Source organism: Oppia nitens, unplaced genomic scaffold (genome assembly GCF_028296485.1).
Source record: "Oppia nitens isolate AA-2021 unplaced genomic scaffold, nextdenovo-longstitch-racon4-pilon3 scaffold25_pilon_pilon_pilon, whole genome shotgun sequence".
In the NCBI taxonomy this organism is placed as follows: Eukaryota; Metazoa; Arthropoda; class Arachnida; order Sarcoptiformes; family Oppiidae; genus Oppia; species Oppia nitens.
Window position 1 is genome coordinate 884,294 of NW_026533205.1, and position 24,448 is coordinate 908,741.

The 24,448-nt window shown below is 25.2% G+C and overlaps 2 protein-coding genes across 2 annotated transcripts; one reads left to right on the forward strand and one right to left on the reverse strand.

Moving 5' to 3' along the window:
• Positions 1–11,528: 11,528 nt before the first annotated feature.
• LOC128954126 (neprilysin-2-like) lies at positions 11,529–19,674 on the reverse strand. Its single transcript, XM_054299693.1, has 15 exons — positions 19,595–19,674; positions 16,698–16,888; positions 16,453–16,614; positions 16,300–16,386; positions 16,020–16,225; positions 14,834–15,013; positions 14,681–14,767; positions 14,464–14,588; positions 13,778–14,000; positions 13,522–13,698; positions 13,349–13,452; positions 13,084–13,200; positions 12,463–12,726; positions 11,728–11,904; positions 11,529–11,628 (listed from the first exon to the last, which is right to left on the reverse strand). Exons 1-15 carry the CDS (start codon positions 19,672–19,674, stop codon positions 11,529–11,531), a joined length of 2,280 nt encoding a protein of 759 aa, XP_054155668.1.
• A 560-nt stretch (positions 19,675–20,234) lies between these two features.
• LOC128954127 (uncharacterized) lies at positions 20,235–22,684 on the forward strand. The gene is made up of 4 exons (XM_054299694.1): positions 20,235–21,194; positions 21,521–21,699; positions 21,774–21,921; positions 22,341–22,684. The coding sequence occupies exons 1-4, from the start codon at positions 20,273–20,275 to the stop codon at positions 22,682–22,684; spliced, it is 1,593 nt and encodes a 530-aa protein (XP_054155669.1). The 5' UTR covers positions 20,235–20,272.
• The last annotated feature ends 1,764 nt before the right edge of the window (positions 22,685–24,448 follow it).

A 24,448-nucleotide genomic window follows, 5' to 3' on the forward strand; every position in this document is an offset into this window, starting at 1 on the left:
TAAGCAATACTCCATTGAAATACATACAGAGTTAATAGAAAACCAATCTGTATAGACATAACTAAATATTTTGATGTTATTTTGTAAATATTATTTATCAGATTCGTTATCTAAAAAAATTAAAATAAAATAAAATTTTAAACTTTTTAAACAAGTTTAAATTTTAATATATAAATTAACCTGTTATTTTTATTATTTTAATTGCTGTAATAAATTTTTCATATCTATTTTACTATTTTTATATCTAGTTTGCATTTATAAACCGATCCAAAACTTCCCGAACCCAATGGTTTCAATTCATCATAACATCGATTATAATTATCAGTAATATCTTTAAATTAAAATTGAAATTATAAATTAAAATAAAATAGTTTTCTATTTAAAAAAAATAAACAAACATACATATGAAAAATTAGTAGACTTTTCTTTAATTGATTTAATAAAATTTTTAATGAATTCATATATATTATAATTAAATTCATTTGAATCATATATTTTATATGTTAATTGATATTTATTTGTACAATAATCAAAATAACTATTGTAATCAATTTTAATTAGTTCGCCATTTAACCAATTATAAACATTATTATTTAATAAATAAAAATAATTTCTAATATTCCACTTATTAGATACAATCGATTGAATTTCAATAAATTGATTAAATTTTTTTTTGATAATTTGGGTGTCATTTGTATATCAATTTCGTTGTTGTCATTATAATATTTACCACAAAAATATATTTCATTTTTATAATTATTTTATAACAATATGTAATATTAGCATTCGATTGTATGGATGTTATGCCCGTAAAAATTGTTTATTATTTGTGGCAAAAATATCATATCTTTGTTGCTATTAAGTCACAATTGATAATAACTATTTTCACCCCAACAAAACACCTGTCCATCCATTGTCAATGCAAACGATGAGTTAGCAAAACAGTGAACAGATTTTATACATGAATTGCCATTGAAGACAATCTTTACGGGTGTATTGATGGCGACACAAGTGTTGTCTCGGCTGCCGATTTGTCCGAAATGATTGCGACCCCAACCATACACTTCATTAGTATTTTCGGTTACAACTAATGTATGAAATGAACCACAACTAACATCACGTATTGAATCATTGTTTTCATTGATTTTGATAATCATTGGTTTTTTTCATTCAAAATCTTCCAATCTATGACCCAATTATCCCCAATCTATTACAACCACAACTATACAGACAGTTATCACTCGACACACAAACAATAAATTCTTTTCCATTTAAAAAAAATTAGTTATGTTTTTATGTCTTAACAGTTTAATCTCTTGCGGTTCATTCACCCAATTAATGTGTCCTAAACCTAGTATCCCAAATGTATTACTACCCAATCCGTAGACCCGATTGTCATCTTTGGTAACAAATAGCATATTAACCCCCAAATAGTCGTCAAACACATAAAATCTTTCAATCCTTTTCCAATCCAATCATTTGATGTTAAGTCTTGTCTTTTCCATATATTCTGTTGGTTTCTGTTTTTCATTTTTTTCTGTCAATTAAAACATTTTGTGTTTTAATAATAATAATATTATTATTATTATTATTTTCACACATTTTGTTTAAATTTTTTTTCTACGTTACTTTACATAATTTATTAAAACTTTTAATTTGATTTTAGTTTAATTACAAGGATTTAACTAATAATATTAATGTTTTAAATGTTATATATATATATTACATTATTATTAATAATTTTATCTAAAAATTTTTTAACCATTAGTAATAATCTATTTGTTTGTTTAAGTTTACTTTGAAATAACTATTCAATATATTTAATATAATAATAAAAATATATATAATATATTTGTTTGATATAATTATTAACTTTTTATGTTTAACTAAGAAAATAATAGTTATTTTTTAATTTTATTTGATTACTATTTTTTTTAACTATTAGTAACTATCAGTTTATTAAGTGTTATAACTAAAGGTTGATTTTTTAAAAAATATATTACATTATAATTAATAATTTTTTCTTTAAATATTATATTTTATCTGAAAAAATATGTGTAATCATAATAATAATCATATAAGTGTAGTACAAGTCTATAGAAATAATAGAAATAATTATAATATAATATATAAAATTAAGACATTAAATAATAATAATAATAATAATAATAATAATAATAATAGTTATTAAAGTAATATAGTATTTAGTTTAATAAATAGTAATCAAATAAATATTTAAAAAATGTAATTAAAAAGTTTCTATAAATCATGTGAATTAATGTATAATATATAGTATATACACATTAAATATATTGATTAGTTATTTCAATAGTTAACTTAAACAAACTAATAGATTATTTATTACTTATGGTTACACATATTTAAGATAAAATTACTTAATAAAAAACACATATATTATTAGTCAACAAATAGTAATAAGTAAAAAATATAGTTTCAATTAAACAATTGAAGTAATTTAATGAAAAAAAATTGAACAAAATGTGTTAAAATAATAATAATATTATTATTATTATTATTAAAACACAAAATGTTTTAAATGAAATAAAAAAGATGAAAAACARRAATCAMYAGAAAATATGGAAAAACAAGACTTAACACCAAATGATTGGATGAAAARATTGAAAAATTTTATGTGTTTGACGACATCTTAGGGGTTAATATGCTATTTGTTACCAAAGATGATGATCGGGTCTATGGATTGGGTGCTAATAGTGATGGTATACTAGGTTTGGGACACAACCAGTGGGTGAGTGAACCACAAGAGATCATTGAATTGAGACATAAAAATATTATTAATTTCATAAGCGGTTATGAATTTATTGTTTGTGTGTCGAGTGATAAGTGTCTGTATAGTTGTGGTTATAAYAAATGGGGACAATTGGGTCATATATGTGAAGATAATACATATATTAGACCAATGATAATAAAAATTAATGCAAACAATGATTTAATAAGTGATGTGAGTTGTGGTWCATATCATACATTAGTTRTAACCGAAAATAATAATGAAGTGTATGGTTGGGGTMGTAATGATTTCGGACAAATCGGTAGCCGAAACACCAYTTGTGATGCCATCAATACACCCGAAAAKATTGAATTYAATGGCAATTATTGTATAAAATCTGTTCACTGTTTTGAAAACTCATCGTTTGCACTGACAATGGATGGACAGGTGTTTAGTTGGGGTGAAAATCGTTACACTATTTTAGGACATAATAACAACAATGAGATAATATGTTCGCCAAAAATAATAAGCAATTTAAATGATATTACATCAATAAAACTAATGTATTGGATAACATTTTTTATTAATAATAATAATAATGAAATTTATTTTTGTGGTCAATATTACAATGAAAGCTATAAAAAAAAATTACAAATGACACCAAAATTATTGGGAAAATGTTTTGAATATTTAGATATTCAGTCAATAAAATCAATAAAATCATATAAATGTATGAATTCAACACAATTATGTTTAATGGATGGTATTGTCTATAAGATTATAAAAGATAAAAAATTAAAAACAAATTATACAAATTATTTTGATTATTGTATCGATAGATATCCTATAACTTATAAAACATATACTGTTAATGAATTTAATGATAAGATGACTAAATTTATTGTAAATATTCAATGTTTTATTAAAACAGAATATTTGGAAATCTGTAGACTAAAAAAATTATCGACAAATGATTGGATTAAAAATATTGATAAATTTTATGTATTTGATGACAGTTTGGGGATTAATATGTTGTTTGTTACCAAAGATGATGATCGGGTCTATGGATTAGGTAGTAATAGTCTTGGGATACTTGGTTTAGGACACCTTAATTGGGTGAATGAACCGCAAGAGATTAAAGAGTTAAGACATAAAAACATAACTAATTTTTTAAATGGAAAAGAATTTATTGTTTTTGTGTCGAGTGATAACTGTCTGTATAGTTGTGGTTGTAATAGATTGGGACAATTGGGTCATGGATTGGAAGATTTTGAATGGAAAAAACCAATGATTATCAAAATCAATGAAAACAATGATTCAATACGTGATGTTAGTTGTGGTTCATTTCATACATTAGTTGTAACCGAAAATAATAACGAAGTGTATGGTTGGGGTAGTAATGATTTCGGTCAAGTCGGTAGCCGTGACACCAATTGTAAGGCCGTCAATACACCCGTAAAGATTGTCTTCAATGGCAATTCATGTATAAAATCTGTTCATTGTTTTGATAACTCATCGTTTGCATTGACAATGGATGGACAGGTGTTTTGTTGGGGTGAAAATCGTTATAATCAATTGGGACTTAATAACAACCATGATACAATATATTTGCCACAAATAATAAACAATTTTTCTGGCATAACATCCATACAATCGGGTGCTGGGATTACATATTTTTCAAATAGTTATAAAAATGAAATATATTTTTGTGGTAAATATTAYAATGAAAACAACGAAATTGATATACAAATGACACCAAAATTATCAAATAATTTTAATCAATTTATTGAAATTCAATCGATTATATCTTATAAGTGGAATATTAGAAATTATTTTTATTTACTAAATAATAATGTTTATAATTGGATAAATGGCGAATTAATTAAAACTGATTACAATAATTATTTTGATTATTGTACAAATAAATATCAATTAACATATAAAACATATGATTTAAATGAATTTAATGATAATATAAATAAATTCATTAATAATTTTATTAAATCCATTAAAGAAAAGTCTAGTAATGGTATATATAAAGGTTTGTTTATTTTATTTTTTTAAATAGAAAACTATTTTATTTTAATTTATAATTTCAATTTTAATTTAAAGATATTACTGATAATTATAATCGAAATTATGATGAATTGAAACCATTGGGTTCGGGCAGCTTTGGATCAGTTTATAAATGCAAACATAAATTAGAAAAATTTATTACAGCAATAAAAATAATTAAATTACCAGGTTTTTTACTATATAAAAAAAATTAAACTATAAATATGAAGTGTAAATATTATTTTATTTTTAATTTTTAATTAGATTATGAATCTAATAGTTTGGAGCGAAAAACTATATTTAAAGAATTAAATAATATTGATAAAATAATATCAAAATATTTAGTTAATGTCTATACAAATTGGATTTCTGACAATTCTGTATATATTTCAATGGAATGTTGTATAATAAGTTTGAAAGATGCCATCAAATTGAAAGCACAGGTATTTAACAGACAATCCGGTCAATCCATGGATTGTATGGAATATTACATTACATGTGAACTGCTATTAGAAGTGTTAGAATGTGTCCGATATTTGCACGAAGATTGCAAACCACCGGTCATTCACAGGGATCTCAAACCCCATAACATATTGATTGCCGACGATATCCGAAACGGACGGTTCATTAAAATATGTGATTTAGGATTACTGACTGTTCACGAAATGATATCACAGAGTCATACGGCAGGTGTGGGAACTCCTAAATATATGGCACTCGAAGTCATAAGTGGTCGCAAATATAATACCAAAGCAGATGTCTATAGTATAGGTTGTATTATTGAAGAGTTGTTCGATACGGATGTCAATGAGTTTGTATTTTTATATTTTATAATATGTTATAATTTATATTAAAATTAATTAATTATTTTTTTCTTTATTTTAGTGATCGTAATAAATATGTAAATAAATGGAATAAAAAATTCTGTAAACTATTAAAAATTATTAAACATACAATGAATCCGGTTTATAATGAAAGACCTACCTGTGCTAAGATTATTTATAAGTATATGGAATGGGCTATCGATAGCAAAGTTATTACAGATGATGTCAATTATGAACAAAAATTACTTGAAATTAAACACAAAGAACGGGAACTACGATCAGATGAATTGGATTGTGAACCAAAGTTTTGGGAAATTTTCTATACATTTGTTTTAACTAAAGTTATTAGAAAATTGTTAATAAATAATACTAATAAATGTCAAATAATTTAATCAATTTTTAATATTAATTGATAAATGATAAAAATACAACATATCAATACACACACACACACACACACACACACACACACAAAATTATAATTAGATTTATAAGTTTAGATAAAATATTAACTTTAATTAAGAGATATATAAATATAACAAAAAATAAATAAAATAAAAATAATGTTAATTATTATAAATATTTTACTGAAAGTTTTTCGATGCAAATAAAATAATATTATTATTATATTATAATTTTTAATATTTTATTTTAAAATAATACTTAATGCAATAAATTCATTTAAAAAAAAAAACGATTTATATATCATTATACCGTTTACTGTATTGTATTTAATGATTAGAAATATTTATTTTATTGTATGAATTTAAAACAGATATGTTTAATGAATAATATTGTCTATAAAATTATAAGAAATAAAAAGTTTAAAACAAATTTTACAAATTATTTTGATTATTGTGTCAATAGATATCCTATAACTTATAAAACATATTTACGTTTAATGAATTTACTGAAAATATTTTATTAATATCTATTGGTTTTCTATTAAATTTGCATATATTTCAATGGAGTTTTGTATAATGAATTCGATAGATGCCATCAAATTGAAAGCACAGGTATTTAATAGACAATCATCAGATTAACCCATGGATTGTATGGAATATTACATTACGTGTGAACTGCTATTAGAAGTGTTAGAATGTATCCGATATTTACATGAAGATTGCAAACCACCGGTCATTCACAGGGATCTCAAACCCGATAACATATTGATTGCTAATGATATCCGAAACGGACGGTTCATTAAATTATGTTTACTTAGGATTATTGACTGTTCACGGAAATGATATCACAGAGTCATACGGCAGGTGTGGGAAGTCCTAAATATATGGCACCCGTGAGTCATAAGTGGTCGCAAATATGATACCAAAGCTGATGTCTATAGTATTAGTTGTATTATTGATGAGTTGTTCGATATGGATGTCAATGAGTTTGTATTTTCTAATTAATTGATAATTAAATTAAATATTAATTTTGAAAAATATTTTTTTTTAATATTTATGTTTAGTTCTGTTGATAAATATCTGCAAAACGATTGGAGTGAAAAATTCAGTAAATTATTAGATATTATTAACGACACAATGAAACCAAGATATATGGATAGACCTACTTGTGCTGAGATTATTCAACAATACAATCAATGGTCAATCGATAGCACAGTTATCCTAAATGATGTCGATTTTAATGAAAAACTACAACAAATTAAACTGAAAGAACAGGAACTTCGTTCAGTGGACAGGTATTCGGAGCCAGAATTTTGGGAATTTTTCTATACATTTGTTTCAATCAAAACTAACTGTTTGAATATGACTTTTTAAAAATATTTATATATATATAATCTACAAATCTATAGATGTTTATAAGTATGATTAGTATCTATATATATTAATTATTAGCTAATTATATACCATTTACTATAAGATTTATTACAATTTAGCTAATTTACTAACAAGCTAAATTTAGTTTATTAAAAAAAACATTTTTCAAAAAAAAAAATGTTTAATTTAATTAAATTTGTTTGTTTTTTAAAAAGATTATTATAAAAAAAAATTTAAAAATAAATATTTAATATAATATTATTGTATCAAATATAAAATACTTTATATACTATATATTATATAATATATTATTAATTATATTATATATTATTAATTATAACTTAATACAATATTTTAAGTTTTTTATAAATTATAAATATATGTTATAAATTTTTAAAAAATGTAATATATATATATATAAAATCTGGGCAAATGTGCTTGACACGGTTTTTTGCCTATAACTTTAAAACTAATAAAGATAAATTTTTTTAAATTGTTTTTGATAGAATGAAATTATCAAACGGATATTAAAATGCAATTTTGGTATATAACAGCTCATGTATGCCGGGTCAGGGATGTTATATATATATATATATCAAAATAGTACTTAGTTTTTTTTAGATATTCTAAAAAACCCATTATTGTGATTATATAAATTTAGTAACAAATATCATTAATAAAATTTTTATATGAAAAAAATTACATAACGATAAAAATGCTTTTCTTTAAAATCTACAAAAAATAAAATAAAATCTTGATAATTAAAAAATGTAAATTAATTATTTCTTATAAAATAATAATAATAGATTAATCTCATAATAAAAAATACCTTGACGCTTTTATTTTAAACCATATGGAAAATATTACATTTTTCTATTCGTTTACATTACAATTTTTAATAATAAAATCATGAAAACATTAAAAAACCATGTCAAACACTTTTATATTATTATTGATTATATATTTATGATTTAAACAATAGTTAACGAAAAATAATTTAATATAAAAATACTTTTATAATATCATATTTTATGTTAATATGAAACAGTGAAACTTAAATTTATTACAAATAAATTTTTAAAAAAAAATTGATAATTAAATTTCTACTAAAAGTCTACTATAAATTTAAAAAAAAACAAACAAACAAAATAAATTCAATTAACAATTATAATTATTTAATATAATATTAAAGTGTATATTATTAGTATTATTATAATTAATATCATAATAATAAACTAAACAAACAAAAATGTTTACTAAAATAAATACACAAAAATTATTATATGTATTTTTGTTGTTAATTTACAACATAATAATAACTGTATGGTCGTCCATTAAAATTCATGACTATCCGAACATAACTGTCCCCGAGTGTGGTATCGGTCGACAATCATTGCTTAGAAACGGCAAATGTTTTCAATGGTTAACCAATGATAGCCTAACCCATGATTTGAATAATGGACGCAATCCAGGACCGGGTGAACTACCGTTTGTTGTCTATATTGAGTATAAGGAGTATAAAAATTTAAAATTTTATATTTTGTAAAATAATATTAACAATAATTAAACAATTAATTAATACTTAATTTATATATATATATACAGTCGATATATTATTAGCTATGGATCGGGTGTTATATTAAACAAACGTTGGATATTAACTGCCGCTCACGTAATATAGTAATTAAATTATTTATTTTAATTTTATTTTTTAATTATTATTCAAACAAACAAAAAATTTTACATATAAATATTTAATGCATAAATAACTTAAAACTATAAATATTTAATATTTAATAATATTTATCAATTAGTATTATAGTTAGTTGAAAAAAATTAAAAAGTTGAAATTGTTATAATATTTTTATTTAAAAAATTATAATAATTATAAAAAAGTGACATGGACATAAAAAATCTTAAAATATATCCGGGCAAATTGTTTATCAACAATGATGATGATAATAGCTATTTAGTGGATAGGGTTGTTATACATTACCTTTACCTACAAACCAGACAATATCATGTGGATATAGCACTTATCAAACTAGTAGCTGATTTGCCGCTTATTAGTCTGGATGGCGGCGCCGCCGGTGCCTATCGATGGCTGAACGGTATATGTTTGCCACCGCTTGACGACTACAATCAATCGGATGAGTTGGCACTGATGGCCGGTTACGGTTCATTGAGTGATACAGTTTCAAGTGATAGACTACAGATGGGTTATATTAGGATTAAGGCAGCCGTCAATAATCGGACAGATCATTGGCGTATTTTTATACTCGGCCAACGATATCCTAAATATAACGGCACCTTTTCATGTCCGGTATGTGTATGTGTATGTGTATGTGTATGTGTATGTGTATGTGTATGTGTATGTGTATGTGTATGTGTATGTGTATGTGTATGTGTATGTGTATGTGTATGTGTATGTGTATGTGTATGTGTATGTGTATGTGTATGTGTATGTGTATGTGTATGTGTATGTGTATGTGTATGTGTATGTGTATGTGTATGTGTATGTGTATGTGTATGTGTATGTGTATGTATTTAATGATTTATCTATCTATACCTAATTAGGGTGATTCTGGTGGTCCATTGTATCAGTATGTAAACGGTAGGGCCGTATTGATTGGCATAACTCGTGGCCGTAATTATGCCCAATATTTGTGCCATGAAATCAATGATCAGATGAGTGTTGAATTTATAAGAGTATCATGGTTTACTGATTGGATTAATGAAACTATTAATAATAATTAATTAACTAGATAAATAATAATCTTATATAAAATGTAGTAATTATGACAATTATTATTATTAAAACATAAATGAATATTTAATTTAAATAATAATTTTATTATATTTTATAATTATTGTATTAATAAGTTACATAATATATAGTTAATTATAATATTTAAAAAATTAATCAAGTTTCTTTATATAAATTTTATAATAATTTCAATAATATTAATATATGTTAACATATTTAAGTTTTATATAATGTTTTTTATTTATTTTAACATTTTAAAAATATTAAAAACAATTGATTAATTATTTTTTTTATTAAATAATATTTATTTATTAAAATAAAATATATTGAGTATATATACAGTATATATTAAAATATGTATTAGTCATACAATATGTTATCATTTTTTCCAATAATATATGATTTTACGATGGATTCATTAATTCSCGTCCAATACTAATCCAATGGATAACACGTCTATTATTACGGGATGTGTTGTCTCTGTAATTGATGGCCAAACCAATGGCCAGACATATCATAAATACYGTCATCAGTGATATGATTATTATAAATGCTTTATAATAATAATCAAGTGATTCAATAATTTGTTTAATATAATTATTATCATTAGTTTTATTGCTAACACACAATAGTTTATTATTGTTATCAGGCACAACTAAATTATTTATACTATAATAACACTATCACAATATAACATCAATGCAATAAAAAACGGAAAAATTAATTTTAGCATAATTGACATTAATTTTTAAAAAAAATATTATTAATATATTTTTTTTTTAAAAATTATTAAACTAGTATTTTAAATATCTCACATTATAATATGTATTACACTTTATATATATAWAATTATAAATGATTTAATTGTCAAAAAAATTTGCCAAACAATTATTTGTTTATAAAAACATTTGTTTCATTTTCAAAACAAAAATAACATTTTAACATTAAGCTTATTTTTAAAAATTAAATAAACTATAAACATAATTTGATATTTAATTAAAATCAATATCTAATGTAATGATTACTAATGATTCCCATTTTTTTATACATAAATATAATGCAAAAAACATTTCCAGATATTTTAGTTAAAAAATTATTTATCATATAAAATATCAATAAATTAATTTTTTCGATTTAAATCAAAATTATTACATTTTATTTATAAATTAATAATTTAATAAAACAAGTTGTAGTTAATCAATCAATTTAATTAAAATAAATAAATAAATAGTTTACTAGAAAAAAAACAGTACAATACAGTTATATTAAAAAAATGAAAAACATTTATTATATAAATTAAGTAGAAATTATTTAAATTAAATAATTAATTATTAATTATTAATTAATTAATTAATTAACTACCAAATGGCACATTTGTCTACTGGATTCATGGGTGCACCCAATGGACAGTTAAATACTTTTGCAAACTCAGGTGAGTTGGATACTACACCGTTGACTCTGATTTTTAAATAAAAAAAATAAAATAAAAAAATAATTAAAATTTTTTTTAACTAAATTCTTTAAAAAATATTTTTATTGCCTATAAAACAGACATACCTTTGTCTACCGGGACTATGACTATCGGTCAGCACCTGAAGCAATAGGTATTCATTGGTTGATTTTGAACACCATTGGACGGCCGAACTGATCCAAAACAATTGATTGGGCGTATAGTCCAGTGCCGGCAATCGTGGTTCAGTTACGCCAGATTTGGCCACATATTTTTGATAAGCTCTGTATATATATACAGTAAAGTAAAGTACAGTATTAATAGTTATAAAAAAAGTCTAACTAAAAAAACCAGTCCTAACAACACATACATACTCACTCTTACTCTCTCTCTCTCTCACACACATACATTGTCTCTCTCTCTCTCTCTCTCTCTATCTCTCTCTCTCATACGTACAGTATCTCTCTCTCTCTCTCTCTCTCTCTCTCTCTCTCTCTCTCTCTCTCTCTCACACACATATATACACATCTCTCTCTCATCTACATAGTCTCTCTCTCTCTCTCTCTCTCTCTCTCTCTCTCTCTCTCTCTCTCTCTCTCTCACACACACACACAAAGACACACACTCTCTCTCTCTCTCTCTCTCTCTCTCTCTCTCTCTCTCTCTCTCATACATCTACAYACATACTCTCTCACTCACTCTCTCTCACACACATAGTCTCTCTCTCTCTCTCTCTCTCTCTCTCTCTCTCTCTCTCTCTCATAYAGTCTCTCTCTACATACATACTAATCTCTCTCTTACACACACACACACACACACAGAATGACAACCTAAGCACCTACCTATACGATTGAATGACACCGCCGTTATCGGCAATATTCTCTCCCTGAGTGTTAATGCCATTGACCTTTTGGTTGACCTCAGAAACAGTATAGTTGCCGTACTGTCCGATAATACAGTTGGCTTTTTCCTTATAGACAGTATCCGTATGCGTGTCCCACCAGTTCCTTAAATTACCCGATGAATCATATTGTCGGCCACCGTCATCGAAACCGTGAATTATTTCGTGACCCGAAACATAGCCAATAGAGCCGTAATTCATATAACTTTTTTTTCAATTTTTTTAAATGAAAAAAATAAATAAAATAATTTTTTAGTTAAATATTTTGTTTGTTTGTTTGTGACTAAATATAATCTATATATACATATATTAAGAGTCCTAAAAAACTAGATATAATTTATTAATAAATTATTTTTAAATTTATATATAATATTAGACTACTATTAATATTAATATTTCAATTATTTATAGCATATATATATATTTAAAAAAAATATTTTATAAGCTATTGTTATTAGACTAGAAATTTAGACTAAAAGAAAATTATATATATATATGTTATAATTATAAATAAAATTATTTTTTATGTATTATTTAAAATATATACAGTATATATAWATACTTAGGTCTATCCTTATTGTAGAAAACACCCTGAAGTATGCCGGCCGGCATAACCACCAAATTTTTCAGCTGATGATAGTAGGCATTGACAATGGCTACCGATGCCAGTTCACGCCAACTAAATAATTAATAATAATAATAATTAAAAAATATATAATTTAATTTATATTTTTTTGTAAATTTTAAAAATAGCATGTTTTAAAAAAATTAATTGTAAAAAAAATTATAGATAATTATTTCAGTGTATTATGACTTAAATTACTCACTCAAACGGGTCGACCGGTTTACGTAGTTTACCGAAAGCCAGATCCGAATACCATTTGGTCAGACGGGCATTATTGCCGAAATAGTCGCCCGAATTCATTGATAACTATTAATATATGATTGAATTAAATATAAAAAAAACATACAAACAAACAATTTTATAGATAGCACCTACCGTTTGATAATAGTCGGCCACTTTTTTATCGTCCAATAGTTCGTCGGGATAGCCGACAACCAGTTTAATATTATCTAATTTTTTTAGCGCGTGCTCTAACGTTGCCGATTTCATCCACGTGTTAGCTAATAGACTACTTTTAAACTCCTGGACAACATTATTAAACATTTCCTGAGCCTTTAGGGGGGAAAAACAATTAGTTATTAAAAAAAAATTTAAAAATTTCAATAAAAAAATTATTTTAAAAAAAAATTACTTTTTGTTTGTTAGTATCGTTGAAAAAATGTTTGACATACAGATGCGATAGGGCTATACTCAGTGCTGTTTTCGTATTTTTCAGGCATACCTCCCAACGGGGCGACCGTTGTTTAGTACCATAGATGGCAAACTCAAACTCCTGTTTCAATTGATACCATGACTCGTCCAGAGTGGACAGTTCGGTCTGGACGACCCGCCATAGTATATAATCGACTAGAAATCTATAGAAATAATAATAATAATAATAATAATAATAATAATAAAAATAATAATAATAAAAATAATAATAATAAAAATAATAATAATAAAAATAATAATAATAATAATAATAATAATAATAATACTAATAATACTAATAATACTAATAATACTAATAATACTAATAATACTAATAATAATACTAATAATAATACTAATAATAATACTAATAATAATACTAATAATAAATACTAATAATAAATACTAATAATAAATACTAATAATAAATACTAATAATAATACTAATAATAATACTAATAATAATACTAATAATAATACTAATAATAATACTAATAATAATACTAATAATAATAAGACATAGTTTTAATATCTATTAATTAGTAATATATTTACTTAAATGTATTATATATTAATTTATGTTTATTATTACTATTTCTAATTAAAAAAAAATAAAATAATAAATACCTATTATCTAATTGTTTAAGTTTTTCATTCAAAAATTTAACATAATTTGTATCAAATAATACAATATCTTCATCGGCAGTGATATTGTTTGCCACAAATTTTTTCACAATCCTTAGCCAATCAATCTATCAATCAATTAATTTATTGACAAAAAAATTATTAGTATTTTTATATATAAATTAATTAATAAGTTATTAATATATTTTTTTGAACATACATTTGGTGCCAATTTTATCAACTCTTTGATTGTTATCTTATTGTAAATTAATGTCAGATTACGTCTCTCCTCTTTGGGCATTGAATTCTGTATTGATTTTTTAACAAATATTTTATTTAAAATGTTTTTTTTTAAATAATAAAATTTTATTACATTAGCCAACAGTATCTCAAAGGCAAACAATTTTTCCACATACGGGTCGACCATATCCTGATTGACACCCAATTTAAGCAATGTTTTTGTCATCAATGTCTTGTAGGCCTTAACCGACTTATCTGAGTCTCCTTTAAGCATAACATCACGACTACCCAAACCAAAGGACGGATGATCTATCTGTTTGAGTGATAATAATAATAGTTTTCAATATACTCTCTSTMTCTCTGTCGGTCTCTGTCGGTCTCTGTCTCTCTCTGTCTCTCTCTGTCTCTCTCTGTCTCTCTCTCTCTSTCTCYCTCTGTCTCTCTCTGTCTCTCTGTCTCTCTCTCTCTGTCTCTCTCTCTCTCTGTCTCTCTCTCTCTCTGTCTCTCTCTGTCTCTCTCTGTCTCTCTGTCTCTCTCTCTCTCTCTCTCTGTCTCTCTCTCTGTCTCTCTCTCTCTCTGTCTCTCTCTGTCTCTCTCTGTCTCTCTCTGTCTCTCTCTCTCTCTCTCTCTCTGTCTCTCTCTGTCTCTCTCTGTCTCTCTCTCTCTCTCTCTCTCTCTCTCTCTCTGTCTCTCTCTGTCTCTCTCTGTCTCTCTCTGTCTCTCTCTCTCTCTCTGTCTCTCTCTGTCTCTCTCTCTCTCTCTCTCTCTCTCTCTCTCTGTCTCTCTCTGTCTCTCTCTCTCTCTCTGTCTCTCTCTGTCTCTCTCTGTCTCTCTCTGTCTCTCTCTGTCTCTCTCTCTCTGTCTCTCTCTGTCTCTCTCTGTCTCTCTCTGTCTCTCTCTGTCTCTCTCTGTCTCTCTCTGTCTCTCTCTGTCTCTCTCTGTCTCTCTCTGTCTCTCTCTGTCTCTCTCTGTCTCTCTCTGTCTCTCTCTGTCTCTCTCTGTCTCTCTCTGTCTCTCTCTCTCTCTCTCTCTCTCTCTCTCTCTCTCTCTGTCTCTCTCTGTCTCTCTCTGTCTCTCTCTGTCTCTCTCTGTCTCTCTCTGTCTCTCTCTGTCTCTCTCTGTCTCTCTCTGTCTCTCTCTGTCTCTCTCTGTCTCTCTCTGTCTCTCTCTGTCTCTCTCTGTCTCTCTCTGTCTCTCTCTGTCTCTCTCTRTCTCTCTCTGTCTCTCTCTGTCTCTCTCTGTCTCTCTCTSTCTCTCTCTGTCTCTCTGTCTCTCTGTCTCTCTGTCTCTCTKTCTTGATGATAACAACAATCACTTACAGATAGTATTCTTCGGGAGTTATTCTGGAAATCAGGCGAAATGGACAACGAGAACAGCATACTAGTTAGGGCACCGGTATCTCTGAGCCTCATATGTACATCAGTCCACTGTATATCCGTCCAATTGGGACCACTAATCACTGGCCAACCGCCCAGTTCGACAATCAAGTCCTTCAATGGCTTATCACCCAAATCTTCCAGTAGGGCTATATATATAGTTAAAGTTAAGTCAATTAATTAATTAATTAATAATTAATTTAATTATTAGATAATACTATACATGTATTGAAACAACTGTCGTAATACTGTTTGGCATTTATAATGAACGTCCGGTTCTCTGTTTCGACATTTGTATCGACAATAAGTCCTAAACAAAACAAATATTATAATAATTTTTTTAAATGTTTTTAAAATTTAATTTATTTGTAATTACCTTTTAGTTGATTATTAAGTTCATCGGATAGTTCATTGAATCGGGTGACCACCGATTTGTGCTCCGGTAGCTGTTTATTATGAATCCATTGGCCGCACGAAAACTGATAGAAATCATGGCACGGATTGACCGATTCGTCCAATGTTTCCAGTAGTTTGGCCGCTGTTTTTGTTAGCCAATAAAAATAGATATATTTATATATATATATATATATTGTTTGTTATAACTTATCAAAGGGGACATACCTTCCTGAACACAGGTACGGGTCAAACAAACTTTGTTGTTGGCATCGCTTGAACTGTCAATCCTATTGACAATTGTCTTATTATTATTATTATTATTGATATCATTATCATCGGTAACACCATTTAGCCGATGGCCTAACTCTACTGAATTGATACCAATAGTAGTAATGTATATGAATATAGTTAGATAACTAAATAAATGTTTATTAAATATTTTTAGTAACATTTTTTTAATAGTATACTTATTATTATATAATGGAAACACAAATAATAGGTACACAACAACAAAATTGTTTAGTCAACTAATACACAAAAAAATTTTAAAAATAAATTTTTGTTGAAAATATATGTTTATATATATAACAAACTTTATTTTTTTCTTAAATTTTTAGTTACAAAGGTTAAGGCACTGAAAATTATATTCAAGATATTTATCACCGAAAAATTGCATTAAAATAACAAAAAATAACAACAATTTTTTTTTTACTAAACATAGCAACAATAAACAGGGAAATCATGTTTTTTTGTGAGTATTATTATTATTATTATTATTATTATTATTATATGAAATGAGGATTAGCTGACACAACCTGTTAAATGGTAATGAAAGTGAATGTTAAGAGAGAGAGAGAGAGAGAGAGAGAGAGAGAGAGAGAGAGAGAGAGAGAGAGAGAGAGAGAGAGAGAGAGAGAGAGAGAGAGAGAGTAATATAACTTGTTTTATATGTAATTTTTATTTCATAGTTTTAAAAGTTATACAAAAAAAGTCGGTGACATCTCTCTCTCTCTCTCTCTCTCTCTCTCTCTCTCTCTCTCTCTCTCTCTCTCTCTCTCTCTCTCTCTCTCTCTCTCTCTCTCTCTCTCTCTCTCTCTCTCTCTCTCTCTCTCTCTCTCTCTCTCTCTCTCTCTCTCTCTCTCTCTCTCTCTCTCTCTCTCTCTCTCTCTCTCTCTCTCTCTCTCTCTCTCTCTCTCTCTCTCTCTCTCTCTCTCTCTCTCTCTCTAAATTTATTAAACAAAATAATAATAATTATTAATTAATTAATAATATGAAAATCTAACAAACAAACATAAATATAAGCTAAATTGTATTTATATTTATTAAATTATATTTAATTTATTCTATGATAGATAAATGTAATCATTAATATATTTTTAAAAATTAATATATATATATAGTTTATCAGAAATTAATAAACAAAAAATATAATAGATTATTATTTTTTTGTTTATTTTAGTTTTAATAAATTTATAGAAAACTTCCCAATAATAATAATAATAATAATAATAATAACTAATTAAATATTTTTATTAAATAATTTCTACTTAATTTTTTATAAAATGGTTTTCAATATTTAATATAACTGTATTGTAGTTTTATTTCCATTTAACTATTAATTTATTTATTTTAATTTATTGATTAATTAACTACTAGTTTTATTGAATTAGTAATTTATAAATAAAATTATATTTATATCAGTGCATTAATATAAATATATATATATATATCATAATTATTAATTATTTTTATATATAAAATATAATAATTTAATCTAATCGACAAAAATAAATTTTTATAAATTTTATTTTTAAAATTAAATATCAAATAATATTAACATTTCTAATAATATTTTGTTTTTATTCACTAATTTTATAAAACTTTTGATATAATATAATATATATATATATATATATATTTAAAAAAAATTATAATAATAGAATATATTATCTAAAAATCTACAAAAATTAAAAAATATTGAAAGTAAAAATAAATTTATTATATAAAAAAATCAAATATTTGAGATATTATTTTTAAAAAAAAATTATTAATCAGAGCTATATAGTTTTTTATAACTATTTTCTGTAATATTAACATAAATATTATTTAAACATTAATTTTAATATTATAAAAAAATTTAATTTTTAATTATAATTATGCGATTATTTTTTTTAAAATAAAAATTACACGAATAATAAATATAATTATATTATTGTATATTAATCTTTTTTTTGTAATATACTGTATTAATATTAAAATAATAAAACAATTTACAAAATGACTTTTACTTTTAATAAATAATAGTAAATAAATTTTTATTGTTTAAAATGTATGACAAAAATTATTTTATTTTAATTAAAACAATTTTAATATTATATATATACATTATATATATATACTGTATATTGTGATAAAACAGGTATAGTATATAGTATTAATACAAACATTGTATGCAAAATATATTCAATAACAACAAAAAATTATATATAAAATTAATAACAATAAAATTTATTGCCAAAATTTAAATAATAAATTTTTTATTAAATAATTATTGCATAGTCAGCGTTACTGGTAATAATTGTCAATAGTTTTTTTTTTATTAAATTATATCTATATAAACAGTAAATATATATGCACTTTACTACTGTATGTTAATTGAAAACAAAACAAAAAATTAGTAGTTTTTTTGTTAAATATATAAAATAAATAATTTTAAATAAAAATATATAATCTAAAATAATTATATAGTTTTATCTAAAAACATTTTTTAAAAAAAAAACTAATTTCTATATATAAAAAAAAATATGGATTCATCTACTAATCATATAATACGATCGCAATATTATAATTATATGGATTATGATTGTTATACAAACAAATATAATTCAATTATTGAATTATTGATTGAAAAACTTGAATCAAATTCTCGGAAACTTTATATGGTTTAGTATTAAAGTTTTAAACTAATATACTGTTATATATATATATATATTTTTTTTTGTTTATAATTATTTATTTTTATTGTTGTTTTGTTTATATATAAAAAAAAGACTGACAGCACTAGTGGTCGCCAATGGACCAGAGGTCAGGTACTGGAGTCGGCCCTTAGATTTGGCCAATACTTGCGTACAGATGATTGTTGTCGACTGGAAACCGGAGAAGTGGTATGTTTTATAACACATAGCACTGACATACACGCCATTGGAGTGTTGGGCGTATTGGCCGCCGGAGGTGTCTATACGTCGATGGACTGGTCGGCCACTGAAAGTAAGTTTATTATTATTTTCAAGTTTTATGTTTTTAAAGATTTTTATTTTTATGTTATAATAATAAAATAAATCTAATAAATATTTTTTAGATGATATAGACTATACAATTAAGACACTAAAAGCTACGATTTTGATTGGCTATGAAAATAATTGGAATATTTTGAACAAATTGAAACAAAATAATAAAAACATCAAGGTATTATTATATATATATATATATATAATTTTAGCTAGTTAATTATGATTAGCTTAGTTAACAAAAAAAATTATAAATATTATAAATAATTTAATTTTTAAAAAAAATTACATAAAAAGATAGTCAATATATTTTAATGTGTTTTGAATAAATTTTTAAATATATAATATAATTATATTTTTTTAATATATATATATTAATTTATTTATCAATAGAAAATTTTAATGCTAAACACTAGCATTGAGTCCAATGCCGATTATATTGGCTACCAATCGGTGGAAACTATAATGAGAAAAAATAAATCATCACAACAACAACAACTACCTGTGCAAACAATGGCCGCCGATTTGGCAACAATAACAATGTCTAGCGGCTCGACTGGCCGACCAAAATACGTTCAATGGACAAACAGGCAATGGTTGGCACAGATGGCCATCAAACAACATCCTGAGGATCAACCGCTAACTACAACTGATATAGTATTGACTAAACTGTTTTGTCACGGACTGGGCATTCGGCCGCTACTTTATACGATAGTTGCCGGCGATGGCGGCAACGTTAGCGGTAGCAATGGCGGCAGCAATGGTGGTAGCAATGACGGTAGCAATGATGGTAGCAATGGCGGTAGCAATGGCGGCAGCAATGTCGGTAGCAATGGCGGCAGCAATGTCGGTAGCAATGGCGGCAGCAATGGCGGTAGCAATGGCGGCAGCAATGGCGGTAGCAATGGCGGCAGCAATGGCGGTTGCAATAGCGGCAACAATGGTGGTAGCAATGACGGTAGCAATGACGGTAGATATGGCGGCAGCAATGGCGGTAGCAATGGCGGCAGCAATGGCGGTAGCAATGGCGGCAGCAATGGCGGCAGCAATGGCGGCAGCAATGGCGGCAGCAATGGCGGCAGCAATAGCGGCAACAATGGTGGTAGCAATAGCGGCAACAATGGTGGTATCAATGACGGTAGCAATGGCGGCAGCAATAGCGGCAACAATGGCGATAGCAATGGCGGTGCACAGTTAATAGTCCTGAACAGCCAGTGCTGGTCATATGATAGGCTATTCGAGACAATTCGTGACTATAAGGTTACGGTATATTTAGCTGTACCCCAGGATTTAATATTTTTRGCGAAAAATTCCCATAAATATGATAAACAATATTTAAAATCGTTGACAATGTTGACAGTCGGTGGCGGTTCAATTAGTCAAGAAATTTTTGATACCATTAGACAATTGTATTCAATTGATAATTTTAGACGATGTATGTTTTTTTATTTTTATTTTTTATAATTTTTTTAAACTGATAATAATAATTATTATTATAATTTCTAAATATATATTTATATTAACCTTGTTTCATAATTAGTTACACACACATATATACACACATATACACACATATACACACATATACACACATATACATACATATACACATATATATACACAAATATACACAAATATACACAAATATACACACATATACACATATATATACACAAATATACACACATATAAATAAAAAAAATTATTCCATGATTTTTTAATAAATATCATTATTATTATTATTATTATTATTAAACATAGCTTACGGTATGTCAGAGTGTGGTACAGTTTTTACTGTACCGTTGAGTCAACAAATCAGTATCAGTCGTACACAGAGTATTGGTTGCGTAACACCGGGAATGGAGGTCAAGATTATCGACAATCGGGGCAATAGTCTACCAGCCAATCAAACGGGACAGATATGCGTACGCGGACCGACTGTTAGTAATTATATACAGTTTATATATATATTTGCTAAAAAAAAATTAATTAATTATATTTTTGTATTATATAGGTAACACCCGGCTATTTTGGTAATCCCGGTGCTACCAATCAATTGTTTACAAGCGATGGTTTCCTATTGACCGGTGATTTAGGATATTATGATCGGAACGAGTGCTTCTATTTTGTCGATCGTCTAAAAGATATTATCAATTGTGGAGGTCTTATAGATTATATATAAATATATAATATAATTATTATATTATAATACAGTATATATCAGGGTTAAGTAAGGTTTTTTTGAGTTTAGGGGGGGGGTAGATCGCGGTGAAATTTACAAAATTGTCGAAAAATTTTTTGGGGGGTGGAGTATTGGGTGTATATATATATATTATTATTGCATTTTTAAACTGCAATTGTTTTTCAAAAATCAAAAAATCAAGGTGGGGGTCAAGAGAAAATTCCCTAATATTCCCCTAAATTCCCGAACATTCCCATGTAAATTCGATAAAGTTCCTATAAGTTCCCGTATAAATTTCCAAATATACAAAAAAAACATAAATAATAATTAATTTTTCAAATAATTTATATTTAATAAAATAATTTATTAATTATTTTTTATATATAAAAATAATTTTAGGAATTAATTTGTCGCCAAAACAACTTGAAAATCAACTATTATCTCATCCATTGGTCGAAATGGCGGCCGTTATTGGCATCGATGACAAACAGTACGGACAGATAGCCATGGGTTTTGTAACACTTATAGCCAACAACAACACCGACACCAATACCACTAACCACACTATTGTTGATAATGATGTGCGGGTGGCTAAGGAACAGGATATATTAGAGTATGTCAATGAAATGGTTAGCAATCCTTATAAGCAGCTTAAAGCAGGGGTAAAAATTTTGGACAAAATGCCCATGACCAGTTTGGGTAAAATTAACAAGATGAAATTAAAAGCGATTTATCAACAATAAATTGGAAGTTTATAATTATTTTTATTTATTCATTAAAATAGATTAGGTTAGGTTAGGTTAGGTTAGGTTAGGTTAGGTTAGGTTAGGTTAGGTTAGGTTAGGTTAGGTTAGGTTAGGTTAGGTTAGGTTAGGTTAGTACTAATATTATATTAGTTGATTAGTACATATAATTTAATTGAACTTGATAACAATACTTGACTATTGTTTGTTAATAAAACTACTTATAATAATATTAAACCAATTATTGAATCACTTGATTATTATTATAAAGCATTTATAATAATAATATCAGTGATGACAGTATCCATGATATGTCTGGCCATTGGTTTGGCCATCAATTACAGGCAACACATCCGTAATAATAGAAGTGTTATCCATTGGATTAGTATTGGACGCGAATTAATGAATCCAACATAAAGTTATTATATTTATTTATATTAACAAATATTATATATATATACTATATATATATAAAAAAAGTAGATATATATTTAACTAAATAAATAATATATATTAAAATTATATTTATATATTATTATATTTTTATATCAAAATAAAAACAAACTAAAACACTTTTTTTGAATTTTTTATATTTTACAATTAATTTTATTTCAAAATCATAATTTATTTCAAATTATTTTATAATAATCTATAATTATTAACTTAGCTTTATTTTTACAATTAATTTATTTTAATGCAAAGTATTATATATTTAACTACAATAATATTATATTAAATATTAATATTAAAAGTATTATTTTTTTTTAATTTTTAATCGAAATTTTCATGAAAAAAACCTAAATAAAAATGTTTATATTTTTATGCCAATAAAAAAACAAATACACTTTTTATGGAATTTTTATTATAAAATTAATTTTTTCAAAATCATAATTTATTTTATTTATTTTATAATAAAATAAACTATTAATATTAACTAATACAAGTCATTATTTTATAATAAATTTATTTTTAATGTATATATTAATTTTTATATATACTAGTATATATATTTAAAAATTTATATATATATTTATAGTTTTATATATTTTTAATATTAACAATTGTTTAGTAGACGTGTAATTAATTTTCAACAAAAATTTGAAATTAAATTTTATTATATATATATATATATATTTAGCAGAAAAAAATAGTATAGTTTAAAAAATACCGGGATTTTTATTTTAGTTAATAAATAATTAAAATTAAATAATTAAAATTAAATAATTAAAATTAAATAATTAAAATTAAATAATTAAAATTAAATAATTAAAATTAAATAATTAAAATTAAATAATTAAAATTAAATAATTAAAATTAAATAATTAAAATTAAATAATTAAAATTAAATAATTAAAATTAAATAATTAAAATTAAATAATTAAAATTAAATAATTAAAATTAAATAATTAAAATTAAATAATTAAAATTAAATAATTAAAATTAAATAATTAAAATTAAATAATTAAAATTAAATAATTAAAATTAAATAATTAAAATTAAATAATAATAATAATAATAATAATAATAATTCAAATATGAAATCAAATTTATCTATAAATCCAACTAATAATCAATTGATAGCTGTTAGCAAACAATTGCCAAAATCTATTGAATTAGTTTCAAAACAACAACAACAACAACGACAGCAAACAATTATATTTGATTTATACAATCCAGACACTGATTATCAACAGTTGTTTGATATTTGGCGCGATTTGGTCAGCGATGGCCAGTATTTTATTTACGACGGCAAAGATGCCGTTA

Bases quoted from the DNA above. Each gene is read 5' to 3' on its own strand.
- LOC128954126 (XM_054299693.1), bottom strand. From the start codon at position 19,674: ATGGCGTGTATGTCAGTGCTATGTGTTATAAAACATACCACTTCTCCG. The intron at 14,001-14,463 runs GTATTTATTATT...TTATTTCTATAG, and splicing joins CTTAAACAATTAGATAATAG to ATTTCTAGTCGATTATATAC. The intron at 11,905-12,462 runs GTAGGTGCTTAG...ATATATATACAG, and splicing joins GGTGTCATTCAATCGTATAG to AGCTTATCAAAAATATGTGG.